This window comes from Musca domestica, unplaced genomic scaffold (genome assembly GCF_030504385.1).
Source record: "Musca domestica strain aabys unplaced genomic scaffold, Musca_domestica.polishedcontigs.V.1.1 29, whole genome shotgun sequence".
Taxonomy (NCBI): Eukaryota; Metazoa; Arthropoda; class Insecta; order Diptera; family Muscidae; genus Musca; species Musca domestica.
Genome location: NW_026712296.1, coordinates 8,661,883 through 8,681,034, shown reverse-complemented (window position 1 = coordinate 8,681,034; position 19,152 = coordinate 8,661,883). Strand labels below are relative to the sequence as shown.

At 34.6% G+C, this 19,152-nt stretch overlaps 1 protein-coding gene across 1 annotated transcript; it reads left to right on the top strand.

The window, feature by feature from the left end:
- Positions 1-13,936: 13,936 nt before the first annotated feature.
- On the top strand, positions 13,937-14,634 carry LOC109611921 (uncharacterized). Its single transcript, XM_020035364.2, has 2 exons — positions 13,937-14,055; positions 14,119-14,634. Exons 1-2 carry the CDS (start codon positions 13,996-13,998, stop codon positions 14,593-14,595), a joined length of 537 nt encoding a protein of 178 aa, XP_019890923.2. The 5' UTR covers positions 13,937-13,995; the 3' UTR covers positions 14,596-14,634.
- The last annotated feature ends 4,518 nt before the right edge of the window (positions 14,635-19,152 follow it).

Here is a 19,152-nt window from a genome sequence, read left to right as displayed (position 1 = left end):
GGGATTTTTAAACCATCCACCATTTTGCAGGAATTTGAACATTTTCAAAATATTCCGCTTAAATGAAAACCGTTATATAGGGGCTATACGAAGACGAGGACCAGCATAGATAGTTTGCTATCATGGGTTGTAGTAGCCATTACGAACTTCAAATACTATATTTAAGACAATTCTTATCCTGTATGTCTCCAAAATCATCAAAATACCGAATGTTATGAGGTACCGTTATATCGGTGCATACGAAAACGTGGACCGACATGGTCCATTTACGAACTTAACCTGCCCACTGGCAAAATTCATGTGTTTGTAAAATGTTTATCCTTCTATCTGAATTCGTTCGAAAGATAGCGTAATTACAACAGACGGACATCGCTAAATCGACTTAGAATTATACGCTGATCCAGAAAATATACTTTTTAGGGTCCTTCATAAGTATTTCAAGGAGTTACAAACGTAATGACAAAGCTAATATACCGTTCATAAAATAGTGGAGGGTATAAAAAGGCCTAACACGCACTCCTGGAATGATGTAAAGTTTTAAGGTGGACTTTTCGCTGTCGAAGTAGCGGGCACTTGCTAGCATATTATACTTGAGCAGGATTTTCACTATAATTAAGATTAAGTAACCTTTGTATGGAGTCTATATCAAATCATGAGCCATGTAACCCACTTTCAACACCAATCATTCTAATTGAAATAAAAATGACAACTTAAATTGTTAATGCTTCATTTAAATAACACTGAATGACAAAATGCAATATTTTCCATAATTTCGATATGATTGCTCCTTCTGAAAATATGTCTATTTAAGCTGAATTTTAGTATTCGAATGGCAATACTGTTATATGAATCTATATTGAAATGAGGATCTATATTGAAAAGAAGCTTTTTGATCCTTTCAGAAAGGAACAGATTTCCCTTGCATTAACAAAGTTTCGATATTTATTTAAACACAGTGCAATACATTATCACAACACTTTAGGGTGAAGCACAACATGAATGAAAACAGCGGCAAAAACAATATCAAAACTATATTCAAAAACAATAACATAATTTTTGACACATTATTTAGCAATCATTGTTGTACGTTTGACAATTTTCAAATTGTCTGAATGGAATATTAAACACGAATGCCCAAGCTCCTTACCCATTTGGCAGGCCTATCTGACCACATTAGAAGTCGAAACCAATTCATAACAAACAACAATGACTACTCGGTCGGTTAGGTGCGTATGTGGTATTAGATAAAGTTCGGCACCAAACAAAAGACCACAATGTATTTTGTTTGGGCCGAAAACTCGGCAGGGCGAGTTCTTTTTTCTTTTTATTCATCACCTGGAACATTAGCATAATGTCTTTGGACTTCGTCACGTTTAATGAACGCCAAACATCGTTTAAACTTTGTTTCAAGTCGAAATTACAATGAACGTGACAATTACAAATGATATTGAGGCATGGTGTTGACGTCTTTCGTCCGGGTGGTACAACAACTTCATAAATGCATTTCCAATTTGAAACTTTGTTTGTTTTTAATTTACAAAATAATGTCAAATCAATATACATAATTAGTATTGAAATTCAGGGCATTCTCAATCACGAGTAAAAGCAATAAATATGACATTTTTATGAGGTACGCAATAGAAACTACCAGAATTAAGTTGCCTCTTTTGAGTATAAGAGCAATTTTCCTAGTTTTGTTTTAATGAGCTCCTTCATAGAATGGTAAACGTGTTTTTGTCTAATTATCAATGAGTAGAATACTTCCATCGGAAACGTATTATTTTGAAAATTTCGATAGACAGACGTAAAAATCGATTCTGCAAACAGACTGTTCAAAAAATACAAAAAAATCAGCATTTCGGAAAAGAGCCAAGTGCCTGGGGAACCTATGACTACCATGGGGCCCCTTTATAACGATACCTCTAAATATCCTGATGATTTGGGGAACTTTAATCGGATTTTTTTTTGAAATTTTGTAACTGAAGTTCAATACTTGGCGATTGATGATTTGGGGAACTTTAATCGGATTTTTTTTGAAATTTTGTAACTGAAGTTCGATACTTGGCCATATTTCGTAAATGCCCAATATAATGGTACCATCCTTCATATTTTGAGTCGGAATTTTTTTATACCCTCCACCAAACTATGGAGGGTATATTAACTTTGTCATTCCGTTTGTAACTCCTCGAAATACTCATGTCACCCAACAAAGTATATAAATTCTTGATCGGCGTAAAATTCTAAGTTTAGCCATGTCCTTCTGTCCGTCTGTCTGTTGTAATCTCGCTATCTTTCGAACAAATTAAGATAGAAGGCCAAAATTTTGCACACATGTTTATTTTTCCAGTAGGCAGGTTAAGTTCGTATATGGGCCATGTAGGTCCACGTTTTTATATAGTCCCCATATAACGGTACTTCCCAATATTCGATATTTTGATGATTTTAGCGTCATTATTCACCGGAATTGTTTTAAATTACTAGTTTAGAGTTCATAATGGGAACTACAGTCTGTTACAAAAAAAAAAAAAAAATGCAGGTCCAGGTCTTCGCACAGGAACCATATATCAGTACCTCCATATATTCAGTATTTTGACGAGTTTAGGTACAATACCCACCGAAATTGTTTGAGATGTCGTATTTGTGTGACAGAAAATTGGTGCAGGCCTTCACACAGCTCCACACACACACAGTATGTACGAAATTTTGATGATTTTAGCTACATTATTCACCGTTTATTACAAGTTTCGAATTTGAATATGGTAATGGCTTATGACAAAAAATGCCTATGTAGGTCCACGTCGTATAGACTCTATTATAACGGTTATATTCGGTATTTTTTACATTTTTACAGAATTTTTTAAGGATTTTATTTTTTGAAAATTTCCAAATTCGTTCCAAATGGTAGAGGGTATTCAAAGTTCGGCCCGGCCGAACTTACTGCTTTTTAACTTGTTTTTTTTTACATTTTCTCTGAAATTTGGCATCAGATGTCCGTATTATCGATAATTTCCACCCGCAGTAAATTGTCTAGATAGTTCAGTCTTTTCATTTGTGTCTCAATGTTTTCAAACACACTTTTCAATGGAATTGTTTGGATTTCCGTATGGAAAGTTTGTAACAGGTAAAAATACCACTGGAAGAAAACAAAATCTGAACTATGTAAGTGTCATTCGAATATACTCTTATTTATGTGTGATTCGGCTTGGAAGTGATTTTCAACATTTAAGCGGTTAAATGGAAGATGTAATTTTTTACACAAACTTGTGACACATTTCGCCCTGTAAATATTATCCGATGACCATACAAATTACAAGGCTTCTGTCCTGTCTTAAACTCTTACGCCATGCAAAACCTTCTGAGCAACTGCAAAAGCAGCACATTTTTCAGTGTTTGGCCCATATAAACCCCTAAACAACTAGACAAATCAGCGAGATATAACGATCGATATAACATCATGGGACTAATATTTCGAGGCGTTAAAAACTTTAACCATTATGGTGCATTTGTGTTTCCGCCAGGATTTTTTCCGATGGCCATCCAAATTGTTAAACTTATGCCCAGCTCTAAACTCTAGCCCCATGCTAAATTCCGCGTCGATTGTTCTATATTTTCAGCCATTGAAAAAATTTAAAAATCAGAAAATTGTTTTTTTTTTTTTTTTTTTCATTTCAACCCCTAAATATTTTGCGATCATCTCCAAAAACGATTGTCTTATATTCTGACCCTAACCCTAAATCCGTGCAAAATGTAGTGAAATCGGACCATAATCAGATCGGGGAGATTGATCGACTCAGCTCGGCGGGATTGGAAAGTCGATATATGACATCATTGGTTAGGACCTATATTTCTAGGCGTTACAAATTTTTTGGCCAAATTGGCCCTCACCAAATATTGTTGAAGGGTATAAAAACACACACAACTAGGTTTTCTGTATCGATAGTAATAGTATATATTGAATTATTATGCAACGTTTATATGACTTTTGATGAATAACAACAGGGAAGCCGGCTACAGTAAGACAGAATGCAAAAGATGACAAAAGGACAAAGATAAGATCTATTTCTAAAGCCCCAACTGGTTGTCATGCGGAAATATTATCATGTCAACACATCATAAACAATTTGACAGTGTTTTTGATTATTAATAGAACTCATAATTAGCTTTATCTTAGTAACCTTGAAGAAATGGGAAAATTATTTAATTAAAATTTCATTGCTAATGATGACCCAATGATAGGCAAAATAACGACCCCACAAGGAGTTTTACGTTTTTGAAACACACGATGGCAACCACCACTCTTTCCGGCATTTGCATAATTCTACCAAAAAAAAAAACTCATTTTCAACAACAAAGAAGAGTCGAAAAAAACCATGAGACTTCAGAATTTCTAACTCCAAAAATTGTTAAGGGTTTAAGATGTAAAAGACTCACCAAAGAAAAGCAACATTAAGCAGGTGTGGAAAATTACCTTTTTATAACCTGACTGACATTTTAGTGGTTTTATTATGACAAATAAACTGAAACATTAAAATATGAATAGAACGGCAAAACACAACTAAAAAGGGGCACACAGCGCATGCCTACAAACGCCAAGCATAACGTACCATAAAACACAAAGTCAAAGAAGAGAACATCATAAATCATCAAATTGTTAAAAAATGCACGCGCATAAACATACACACATATACACAAGAACCCTCGCCTCAAAGGAGAACAAGAGAAAATGTTTTGAGACAACAAAACACCATAAATTTGATGAGGCCAATAGGTGGATGGACAAACGTCGGATGGTACGTTAGTGACACTTTCGTTGTTGGGGCTGCAAAATGGAGGCGTTGGAAATAAAAATACAAAAGATATGGCCCATGGTTAAGCCACACAAAGAACGGCAGCAGTAGAACTATCAAACATCGTAAAAACATTGAAATAACCACTGAAAGAAGTAAACGTCTGTCCACCCGCCTGTCCGTACAACCAACAAAAACACCTAATGAATAAACTGAAAATAATTTTGAAAACACCTGAAAATGTTTTCGCTTTGGCTACCAACAAATAATGAAAACAAACCATAAAAACGCTATTCTCTTCAACAATGACCGTTTATTTGCCACATTCTTTAATGTTTTCCTCGGATGGTTAGTTTATGTTGACGTTTTGAAAATTTTAGACTAAGTGTGTGTGTCCAAGCGAATGTAGAAGAAAGCGAAACATTACCCTGACGTTTTCATTGGAAGAAAGTAACGTTTTTATCTTTCCAAAAGAAAGATAATTTAATTAATAATTTTATTTTAAGGAAGTTTCTTATCTTAGAGGTTAAGCTGTTGTAGGTTGTTATAAACAACAAGTAGAAAAGCAGCTAAGTTCGGCCGGGCCGAACTTTTTATACCCTCCACCATTCAGAAGGAACTTAAAAATTAAAAACAAAAAAATAATAATCCGTCGAAAAATACCGCTCATTGTCATAGGCTGTAGTAACGATTCCGTACTTCAAATACAAAAGTTGACGCAATTCCGGTGAATAATGTTGCTAATATCATCCAAATACCGAATAAAGGGAGGTACCGTTGTATGGAGGCTATACAACAGGCCTGCTCAAGAAAAATATCTCTTTCCAATAAAATTTCTCTTTGCTTATTTAAATCAAGAACAAAACAGTGTTATGTCATTATTTATACAAATATTCATGTTTAAAAACATTTAAATGGAATCGTAAAATATAAAGAAAAACAGAATTATAATTTCTCTTAAATTATCTCTTTTTTAGGCTCATGTTCTAGAACGCGATTCTGTCATTACGAACTTCAAATGGGAAATGAAATTCCGGTGAATAATGTCGCGAAAATAGACAATTCTCTTCCAGGGGGTAAAGTACTCAGAGGGAACTCTTTGTTTGGATTTTTGGACTATTTCATTGAAAAATGTGGCTAAAATCATCAAGATACCTAACAGTTATATGGGGGATACACGATATCGCGGGCCTAAATAGACAATTCTTTTTCAGGGTGTAAAGTATTAATATTGAATTTCATTGAAAAATTGGGCTTCAAATCATCAAAATACCGAATATTTGGGGTACCGTTATATGGGACTATACGATATCGTGGATCGATATAGCCCAACTTCGAACTTGACCTGACTTCAGACAAAAGACAGATCCGTGCAAAAAATTAGCTTTCTATCTTTACTCGTTTTGACTCTAGCGTGATTACAATAAACGGACAGGACTAAATCGTCTTAGAATTTTACGCCGATCAAAAATATATAAAATTTGTTGGGACTAAAATTATTATTTCGACTATATATGTATGCTTTAGGGTATAAAAATGAGTTTTTAAGTGGACAAATGGTATTACATTATAAATTTTCTAATAGTGGAGGCTGCGCTTGTTTCAATCAATTTCAACTTTTAAATAGCCATATTATTTCAAAATTTCAGTTTGCACATTTTATAGGCACGAGGTTATGAACCAAAAACTAAAACATATTGCGAACTATAAAACAAAAAATAACCACCCATTTTTATACCCTACACCACATAGTGGTAAGGGTATTATGTCTTTGTGCATTTGTTTGTAACATGGAGAAGGAAACGAGATAGACCCATAGTTACTTTTGAGAACCTTCATAGAATCACTTTCTGAGTCGATTTATGCATGTCAGTCCGTCTGTCCGTCCGTCTGTCCATGTATTCTTGTGAACAAAATGCAGGTCGCATTTATTATCCGATTGAGATGAAATTTTCCAAACAATGTATGTTTGGCCCAAGGACGAACCCTATTGAAATTGGTGAGAATCGGATCAAATTTAGATATAGCTCCCATATATATCTTCATCCGATTTCGGGTTAAATGTGCACCAAATGTCCACTATCAGTCCAAATTACCTGAATTTTGGCACACCCAACCGAGTTCGGCCTAGAAGCAAGAAAAATCGGTTCAGATATAGCTATAGCTCCCATATATATCTTTCATCCGATTTGATCTTTAAGTCCCTCACATTCCTACTATGCACATGATATTTGGTACCAGGTATTAGATGGAGCACAGAAATAGCTGTTTTAAATTTTATCGAAATCGGTTCAGATTTGGATATAGCTCCCATATATATCTTCATCCGATTTCGGGTTAATTGACCACCAAATGGCCCGAATTTTGGCAAATGTGACCGAGATTAGCCTTAAAGCAAATACAACAAATTTTGAGAAAATCGGTTCAGAAACAGCTATAGCTCCCATATATATGTTTTATCCGATTTGGTGTTTAAGCCTCTCACATTCGTAATATGCACTCCACAAGAATGATATTTGGTACCAGATATAAGATACAGCCCAGAAATAGCTGTTTGTAATTTTATCGAAATCGGTTCAGATTTGGATATAGCTCCCATATATATCTTCATCCGATTTCGGGTTAATTGTGCACCAAATGGCCGATATAAGTCCAAATGGACTGAATTGTAGTACATCGAACCAAATTCAGCCTAGAAGCAAGTATATCAAATTTAGTGAAAATCGGTTCAGATATAGATATAGCAACCATATATATGTTTCATCCGATTTAGTGTTTTAGTCCCTTACATTCGTAAGATTCGCTCCACAACCGTGATATTTGGTACCAGGTATTAGATGGAGCACAGGAATAGCTGTTTTAAATTTTATCGAAATCGGTTCAGATTTGGATATAGCTCCCATATATATCTTCATCCGATTTCGGGTGATTGACCACCAAATGGCCTGTTCCGATTTGGATATGCCTCCCATATATATCTTCATCCGATTTCGTGTTAATTGTGCATCAAATGGCCAATATCAGCCCAAATCACCTGAATTTTCGTACATAAGACCGAATTCAGTCTAGAAGCTAATACGTCAAATTTGGAGAAACCCGGTTCAGAGATAGCTATAGTTCGTAAAATGCACGATAGAATTAGATAGATTTTGATTTTGTACCAAATATCTCATAGAGCTCTGAAATGTCCTGTATAAACCTTTTTACGAGAGCTCTATTAAATATGCATAGTGGTGTAGGGTATCATATAGTCGGCCCGCCCGACTTTTGAGCTTTCCTTACTGGTTTTTTTTGTTGCTTTGTGTGACCTCTTGTATCAAGTATAAATGCAATGAGGTGCATATTGCGTCTTTCATAAGGCTTAAATGTTAAATGGATGAAACATATTTATGGGATAGACTATATCTGATTGTTAATAAAATATTCTGATCAATTTTTTATCAAATACGATTGTTGTAGGGTGTATATTACGGCTTTGGGGCTTAAAAAATCGGATCAAACATATATGGGAGCCATAGCTGAAACACATGTCATAAGCCGGTCACATATGTCAAAATATATTTATTTCGACAGATACTATGAAATGGCGGTACAGTAAAAATGACACTACTCTAGATGACAGTATTCATTTTGATCCAAAATTGGTACATCGAAATATTTTTACCAGACATAGATCAATTTCGGCAATTGGATATATTTCCCACAAGAATGTAAAATATTGCGAAATAAAATAAAATTTCATATTGACGGAATATAAGTAACATAGTTAGATCAGGTGCGAAAATGGACAATATTAATCCACAATTAATGTAAACAACTATAATTCTCATAATATGTGAAATTGATTACGATTTTATTCAACTTTGCATTCCATTATGTGGACTTTATCGGTTCACTCTTTTTAGTTCCTTCTCACAAACGTTCATAATTTTTCGAATAAAAAGCATCGACATATCACATTGAACGATAGCTCCCTTAAAAAGGGAAATCAATTTCTAATGAAAACGAAATAATCAGTCCACCGCCTTCACAAAACAAAGAAAAGTTTTTATGGGGAATTTGTGAGAATTAAATCATACCAAATATGATAAAGTCGAAAGGAACTAATATATGAGAGGAATATCCTTCTCTAAATAGATTTCTACTAGATTTGTTGAGGTATTTGTGCCTTTTCAATTGGGACTTATATTAACCAAGTGGGGCGCAATTAACTTAAAATCGAATAAAGGTATATATGGGAGCTATATCCAAATCTGAACCGATCTTGATAAAATATGTAGAAGGTATTTCTGAGCTGTATTTGATATGTTTCCCCGAATATCGTTGTTACGGAGTGCATATTACGGTTGTGGAGGACAAAAATAACAAATTGGATGAACAATATATATGGAAGCTATAGCTATATCTGAACCGATGTAGATTAATTTTGGCATATTTATTTTCAGGCTTAATTCGGTTGTATATAACCAATTCCATACTATTTGAGCTGATATTACAAGTTTGGTGCATAACAAAAAGCAAATAGGACGAATATATATATATATATATATATATATATATATATATATATATATATATATATATATATATATATATATATATACATATATATATATATATATATATATATATATATATATATATATATATAAATCCAACTGTGTCTCACTTTATCCACTACAAATAATTTAAATACATGGATGACAAATCTGTTTGCACTCTCCGCTGTTGTTGTTCTGCGAGCTGACCACAATTTCTATTACCAAATTCATTTTTTCCATTTACGTTTTTATTGTGATTCTGGTTTCAAATAACGACCCAGAAAAGCAGTTTCATTCATAATCGTAAACATAACTCTTTTTTATTTTTGAATAAACATAAAATTGTCCGAAATTAATTAATTTTTGTCGATTGAATGAATTTGGTTTTCCGGCACCACACACACTCACACACAACACTGAGCCAGCGGTGTGCAATGAGTATCTATTGAACGGATCAAAAAAGGCAGTCATAAATAGATATTTAGCGGTTCCTTAATTGGAAATTGTATATCACTTAATAAAACAACATTTGTTTTTGTTTGTTAAACAGAAGAAACAATGCCGCCAGTATTGAACCTGTACAGCACCGTAAACATAGCACGTAATTGTACACCCCACCTGCATGGTATATAGCGGAACAGATATGGACGGTTAATATAATTAACAACAATAGCTACAATATTTGAGCTGTTTGGATAAGGAAAGTGACCCTTTTATGAGCTCAATACACGTCTAAACTTTTTATGTAGTTCTAAGAATTTTTTTCGTCAGAAAATCCATAATGATGGGAAGAAATTGTATTAGTCATTTACCTGCACCAGTGCTTAGTATTTTTCTACGGTATTGGGTAATTTCGCTTTCAATATTCCACGTTAAAGGTGAAAAAATATAAATTGGTAAGAAGTGTATAGAATGTTAGAAAAAGTTCCAAGAATCAAATGTAAATAAAATCTGTAAGAAAATTACAAAAGTCGAGCGTGTCAACTTCGCCCCGATATAACTATACCTGCCTATATTCGGTATTTTGGTGATTTTAGCGTTATTATTCACCGAAATTGTTTCAAGATTGGTATTTGAAGTTCGTAATGGATTCTCCACCCTATAACTGTATTGCTGATTTGATGGTCAAGTTTTGCACTTGAATACTGTAATGGCTTATGACAAAAATAGGCTATGCAGGTCCACGTTGTTGTGATTGTCCATTATTAACCAGAAAGATTATACTTTTAAAATAAAAGAAGAATTTTGGTAAAATATACAGCAGATTTTTTTTTTTTTTTTTTTTTTTTTTTTGTAGCATTTTCGAAATAAAATTTTATCTGGCAGACCCTGTACTAACTATAATTATTTATTTGGATAATTAGATTAGGTCGCTGATTTGTCGCAACAAGTGTTGTGTATTCTCAGGTTTCAGCGGGTCGACGATGCTTTCTTTATTTTCAAATACAATATTTTGAAAATTGACATTTCTATTCCGAACACTTAGGGCAGTATAAAAAAAGAAACAAGTAAAAAAACATTAAGTTCGGCCGGGCCAAACTTTTAATACCCTCCACCTTAGGGTAAAATAAACATTAGAAGAAATGTGGCAAAAACCATTAAAATGCCGATTATGGGGAGGTACCGTAATATGGGGGCTACACCAAAACGTGGACCTATAATTACAATGTTTCGCCACACGAACTAGGACCCATTATGGCCGACAAATACCAATTTTTAGACAAATCAGTGAAAAAATGTGGCAAAAACCATCAAAATACCGAATATCGGGAGGTACCTTTATATGGGGGCTATATCAAATAATGGACCCATGCATGCAATGTTTCGATACCGAAGCTGGAACCAATTATGACCAACAAATACCAAATTTCAGACAAATCCGTGAAAAAAATGTGGCAAAAATCATCAAATTACCGAATATCGGGAGGTCCCGTTATATGGGGGCTATACCAAAACGTGGACCTATAATTACAATGTTTCGCCACACGAACTAGGACCCATTATGACCCACAAATACAAATTTTTAGGCAAATCAGTGAAAAAATGTGGCAAAAACCATCAAAATACCGAATATCGGGAGGTACCGTTATATGAGGGCTATACCAAATCATGGACCCATACATGCAATGTTTCGCCACCGGAGCTGGAACCCATTATGACCAACAAATACCGATTTTCAGACAAATCCGTGAAAAAATGTTGCAAAAATCATCAAATTACCGAATATCTGGAGGTACCGTTATATGGGGGCTATACCAAATTTTGGACCCATACATGCAATGTTTTGCCACACGCTCATGGACCTGCTATGACCTACAAATACCAATTTTAAGACAAATCCGTGAAAAAACGTGGCATAAATCATCAAAATACCCAATATCGGGAGGTACCGTTATATGGGGACTATACCAGAACGTGGACCGATATATCTCATTTTCAATACCAACCATCCTTGACACAATGCAAATAGCTCTGCTAAATTTTGGAGCTCTACGTCAAATAATGTGGGCTGTATCGTGATTTCAACAGACAGACAGACAGACGGACAGACAGACAGACGGACAGACAGACAGACGGACATCGTTAAATCGACTTAGAATTTTATGCTGATTATGAATATATATACTTTATGGGGTCTAAGACGAATATTTAAGGATGTTACAAACGGAATGACAAAGTTAATATACCCTCCTTTCCAAGGTGGAGGGTATAAAAAAGATTCCAAAAAGAATATATGTAATTTTTATTAAGAAGTAATTTAAAAAACAAGTAAAAAAACATTAAGTTCGGCCGGGCCAAACTTTTAATACCCTCCACCCTAGGGTAAAAGAACATTAGAAGAAATGTGGCAAAAAACATTAAAATGCCGAATATCGGGAGGTACCGTTATATAGGGGCTACACCAACACGTGCACCTATAATTACAATGTTTCGCCACACGAACTAGGACCCATTATGACCCACAAATACCAACTTTTACACAAATCAGTGAAAAAATGTGGCATAAATCATCAAAATACCGAATATCGGGAGGTACCGTTATATGGGGACTATACCAGAACGTGGACCTATACATGCAATGTTTTGCCACACGCTCAGGGACCCGTTGTGACCTACAAATACCAATTTTCAGACAAATCCGTGAAAAAATGTGGCATAAATCATCAAAATACCGAATATCGGTAGGTACCGTTATATGGGGGCTATACCAAAACGTGGACCTATACATGCAATGTTTTGCCACACGCTCAGGGACCCGTCATGACCTACAAATACCAATTTTCAGATAAATCCGTGAAAAAATGTGGCATAAATCATCAAAATACCGAATATCGGGAGGTACCGTTATATGGGGACTATACCAGAACGTGGACCGATATATCTCATTTTCAATACCAACCATCCTAGGGACAATACACACACTTGTGCCAAATTTCAAAGGTCTACGTCAAATAATGTGGGCTCTATCGTGATTTCAACAGACAGACAGACAGACAGACAGACAGACGGACAGACAGACAGACAGACAGACAGACGGACAGACAGACGGACATCGCTAAATCGTCTTAGAATTTTATGCGGAATTTGAAACAATTCTGGCAATCAATGTCGCTAAAATTATCAAAATACCGAATATCGGGGGCTACCGTTATATGGGTCCTATACGAAGACTTGGACCTGCACAGACAATTTTCTGTCATAGGCTGTAGTATTCATTACGAACTTCAAGTACTAAATTTGAAATAGTTCCGGTAAATCATATCGCTAAAATCATCCAAATACCGAATATTGGGGGGTACCGTTATATGGGGCTATACGAAGACGTGGAAATGCACAGACAATTTTCTGTCCTAGGCTGTAGTATCCATTACGAACTTCAAATATCAATTTTAAAACAGTTCCATTGAATAATGTCGCTAATATCATCAAAATACCGCATATAGGGATGTACCGTTATATGGGGGCTAGAAGAAGACGTGGACCTACATGGTCCATTTTCAATACCAAAAGTCCTGCAGACATAATATATATTTGAATAAAATTTTATCAAGCTACTTCATTTCGTTCGGAAGCTAGAGTGATGTCCACAGACGGACAGACGGACGGACATCGCTAGATCGACATATAATTTTATGCTGATCAAGAACATATATACTTTTTGGGGTCTAAAATGTACATTTCGAGGTGTTCCAAACGGAATGACAAACTCCATACTATGGTGGAGGGTATAAATAGGTTCCAAAAAGAATGTAAGTAATTGTTATTAAGAAGTAATTAAAAAATACACAATACAGTTTCTAGCTTCTTGTAAAAGTTTTGGCAAATAACGTCAAATCCAAAATTCAAAATTGGAGCATTAACATTGGGCTTCCATATTTTTAATGATCCCATAAAATTGAAATCAAAATTTCCCTTTTCTAGCCGCAGGCGGAAGTAATTTGAAAACAGTAATTCGTCATTAATGCATTTTAATAATTATTTATAAAAGTGCTTAAATGTTTAAATTCTTTCAACATTGTAATTTAATGATTTTATCTGTTAATTATAACTAATGCACAAATTATAAGTATACACCAAATTGCTTATTTAATTTTTGCACAGAGTAAACCCAACCTGTTTGCAACTGACGTTTTGAGAGTATTGTTCGGAAATTTACAAAAGCTGCAATGACTATAACTTTACAATTATTTATGTACTTTACCGTCTTACTCTGCTGTACTGTCGCCGTGAGTTCTATTGAAATTTATTATTTTGTGTTCTTATAATAAATTCACTTCAAATCTTTTAAGTACAATATGGAATTCGTGGACGTTAATGCTTCGTCGACCACACCTGATATTTTGGATACATCTTTGAGGAAAGTTCGCATTTCTCGCGGTGTTTTTGGTTTTAGTGGCTTCATCAATATGAAACAAGATTTCGACACCGATTTACAAACCTACGAAGTACAGGTCTACTACAGTTCAAATGGCATATCCTATGCCCTTTCGCCGTTTCGCATTCCGCCAACACCGATGACAAAAGTAATGAATAAGGAATATAAATTATATGCAAAAGATGCACTGGACAAATGCTGCACTAATGCGCCGCAATTTGATCGATTTGTTTCGCCAATGACAGCTCGTAATATGATATGCGAAAATTGTCAACTTCTTACCACTAATTTTCCCAGCGTGTTGCGTTCCGGATATTATAAATTGGTAGTTAGAATATATGAAAGACCAAACGTAACAATTATAATGTTGGGGAAAATAGATTGGTCTTGATTGTCGTTCAAGGTATTAACCGCAACATGCACTGCGATTCATTTTAGATTCGTAAAAATTAAATATGGAAAAAAAAAAAGAAAGAAAATCTTTGAGGTGTTAAAGGAGAGATTTCAGCAACATCTGTAAAAACATATGTGCGACTCACTTTTGGAATTTTCAATATATTTATTGGATTGGATACATGCTGAATGATTAGACATAATTGAAGTTTTCGTAATGAAATTCCGTTATTATTTTTTGAGCCTTGCCTTGTTAAGGCGAAGATCCCATATTTATGATTTTCATTGTTAATTTGTCTCTCAAAACGAGTATAATGAATTTAAATTTGCAGTCAAGGTATACTTATTATAACTAAAGTGTTGTTATATGAATTAAGTTATAAAGCAGTTAAGTTCGAATTTTAATACCCTCCACCATTTGGAAAGTAATAATAAAATATGTGTATAAGTGTCGATATCAGGATTTGAGAGGTATATTTTTGTGTGTTTTAGGGACTTGTAATACCAAATTTATAAAAAAAGAAATAGTAAGAAAAGGTCAAAAGTCGGACTGGGCCGACTATATGATACCCTACACCACTTATTTAGTAGAGTTCCAGAAATAAACAAGTAAGCAAAGGCTATAGTCGTGCGGTGCCGACCATTTGATACCCTACAACACAATATGTTAGAAGCCCCCTTATGTCCAAATCCATTTTGGGAAATTATGTCATGGAGCACTGTCCAGATATTACTCTTAGCATTTTGACCAGGGACATTTGCCCAATATTTATGCACTCCGTCGTGCTGTTAGTTGTTGTGGTCCATTTTACAGCTAAATATAATCCAATCATCCAAAATTCTAGAATTCTTCCCAGTCCTTAGCTCTCTTTTCAGGCGTGTCGATTGTTTAGTAAGTCAAAATGAAAAAAAAAAATATACAAAATAAAACATAACCATTGTACATTCCAAAAGTCAAACTGAAAAGTTTTAAAATTCATCATTTTTACGCGATTTTTTGGATTTTATGCTTTTTTGCCAAGAGACAATTCCGAATTTGGTTAAAATCAGATCAGCTGTTCGTGAGTTATAAGCGTATGGTAATTAGTAACCGTAAAATTGGATGAAAAAATTTATGGAAGCTATCAACAATTCAGAACCGATCTTGATATAATTTGGTAGAGATATTTTCGAGCTCTATATTAGCCATTTGGTGCACAATAAACGTGAATTCGGATAAAGTTTGCACGCTACAGGTCCCAATATTATATTTAGGTGTTGAAATAGATCAAAAGCAGCAAATTTTGCTGATTCGGGATGGCCTGTTGTTACATAGGATAAAATCTATAAGTATTTTTTGTCAATCTTTTTATTGCACGCGATATTCATATTTGACTTGCAACGTTGATTTTTATACCCTACAACACGATGTGTTGGGGATATTATAAGTTTGATTGGGCCAGAGTTTATGTAACACCTCGAAATATTGGTTTCCCATATATTAAAGTATATGGTTCTTCCTAGCTCGCCGAGCTGAGTCGATCCAGCTATGTATGTCCGTCTGACCGTCTGTCCGTCTGTCCATGTTAATATGTAATCACAGGTCGCAATTATGGTCCGATCTTAACGAAATTTTGCACGAAGGTGGGGTTAGGGTCAGAATAGAAGCCTATTTCCAATTATAAACCAATCGACGCGGAATTTCGCACGTAGCTAGAGTTTAGGGCGGGGAAGAAGCCTACCAAATTGGGTGGTCATCGGATAATGTTTAGCGGGTAAAGTAGACCATATATTTTGTGTTGAAAAAATTCAAAATTTTTCATTACACCGTGATTATTTTAAATCCCGGCGAAATCACAAAGCCATGACTAGGTTACTTCTGATCTTTACTTCGATGTTTACATCCAAAAAAACGGATATATAGCAAAATATGTACGATATATATGTCTATCAAAGAAGATATGCTTGAAAGATCTCTTATATGTCGAGAACGGCTGAACTGATTTCGACAGTTCTCATTAATTCAGAATGGTCTTTTGGCAGGAAAGAAAAAACGTCTAAAAAAAATCGCATAAAAATATCTCTCTAAAGATGAAAATATTGATTTTGTAAAATTTTCTCATATTTTTTCAATTTTGTCATATTTTTGACATATTTTCATTTTGAATTAAACATTTGGTAATATTTCTACAGCTAACAAAACTAAGTAGTTAGGATATCAGGATATCATATACAGATCGCATTTATGGCTTGATCCTAACGAAATTTTGCATGGGGATAAGATGATGATCAGAATAGAAGCCTACTCTGTTTGGAGATGATCGCCATATATTTGGAGGTTGAGATGGACCAACAGAACTGCAAAATTGTCAGCAGGTCGTAATTATCGCCCGATCCTCACGTACATTTGAATGGGGGTTGCCGGTCATTGCAAAAGCCAAGCAGTTTTGGATGGCCATTCAAAAATATTCAATGTGCGAAATAGTTTGCCAACTTTTGTAGACAAAATACGAAAATGTCCATTCCAGTGACTTTTTGGAGAATTCACAAATACAGGAAAGACGCACTTCTGACTATTTCGTTAACGCTGATTTCGTTGAAGAATATAGTAGTCGTTGAAGAATATAGTCAAATGTCTGTATCCCATGCGTTTCAGTCAAAACCAATAATAAATGTTAATCTTTTGCCACTTCTGAGAGATTATAAGTCTTTGGGAAATATTGGTTCCTGATGTAGGAAGACCATTTACGTGCAACATCTACCAATAAATTGGAAATTAGCAAATTAGTTTAAGTTGCTATTATTCGAAAATTAGAGAACTATGTCACAATATTTTGTCGACTGTAGCCTTTGCTTACTTGTTTTATTATGTGTTGGGAGCACTTTATTCAGGTCGCAATTATAGTCCGAACCTCACGACATTTTGCATGAAGGTGGGGTTAGAGTCAAAATAAAAGCCTGTTGTTTAGAAGATGCATATTTAAGAGTTCAAATGGACCAAAAATTAAAGTTTTCCTGATTTTGCAGTCGCTCTAAGGGTCACAATTATAAACCAATCGACACAGAAGTCTAACATTTTAATGACCATTGCATTATATTCAGAGGGTATAATAGACGTCAACTTTTATATGAGATTTTTTGAATACCAATCAGCACGACAGAGAGGGGCAAATGCCCTGGTCAAAAAACAAAGTTAAGATTTGTGCAGGGCTGTATGACATTTTTTCAAAAACAAAAACAACCAAAATGAACCATGTTGTAGGGTACCACATGGTCGGCTTCGTATGTCTACAGCCTTTGCTTACATGTTTTAACTTGTATTAGTAATAAGGTATACAGTCTGACATTTTGTCCTTTTCTAAGATTAATAAATAATATGATAATAAGAATTTTAATAATAAGATAATAATAAGAATTTTAAGCATTGGTGGCGACAAGGTCAAAAGTCAATCGAGGTCGACCATATGATACCCTACACCACTATGCATATTTAGTAATATTTGGAATATTTGTAAAGTAGATCATACCAGCCATGATCGTTTTTCCATGCATGTTATGGCTTTTAGGGCAGTTATAATTCGAACGCTTTATAATTTGAGTTTTTGAGTACAGCTTTAAATTTTGACACGGTACTTTGTATTGTGTCCAGGATGGTTGGTATTAAAAATTAGATATATAGGTCCACTTTTTCATATATCCTCCCAATACTCGGTATTTTTATGGTTTTAGCCACATTTTTCCACGGATTAATGTAAAACTTGGTATTTGTAGTTCCGGTGGCAAAACATTGAATATTTAGGTCTACGCTTTCCATATAGCGCACATATAACGGTACCTTCGGATGTTCGGTATTTTGACGATTTAAACCTATATAGATAATAGATTTTTGTGAAATTATGACTTTGTACTTTATAATGGGTCCTACATATTGGTCAACGATTTCCATACAACTGTTCGGTATTTGATACATAGACCGATATTCGGTATAGTGATGATCCTAGTCATATGCGGAGGTCCTATATTTTGAAGTTTCTATCCACTAAGAAACAAAATACCAAATAAAGTTTGTAAAAACTCTGAAACCATCAAAATAATTGAAATAAGGAAGTACCGCTATATAGGCCCTACATATATTTGTGGTCTTCTCTTCACAAAATTTTGCAGGGTGAGACTCTCAAAATGCCTAAAATGTAGAAGTGCCGTTATATATTGTCTATACATAATAGTGAAAGTATCTCCAGAAAATTTTGCAGGGGGAGATTCTATTTGCACAAAACTCAAAATCTCAAGTTACTCGTGATTGGGTTTGAAATTGTGAAAAGATTACATGGTGAGATTACATCTACAGAGTGAGATAAAAAACTGCAACAATGTTAAACGACTTAATTCTTACAATTTTTTTTTTAATTTTATTGAATGAAGGCAAAAAATGCCGGAAATAGCATCAAATTTTAAAATAAGTTTAGATTTGTTCGAGTTGGTCACCTTTGGTCATTGGCCTTCCAACGGCCAATGAAACCATCACATGCTGCCCGAATGTTGCTCTGGGGTATTTTGGCCCATTCTCGGCGAAGCG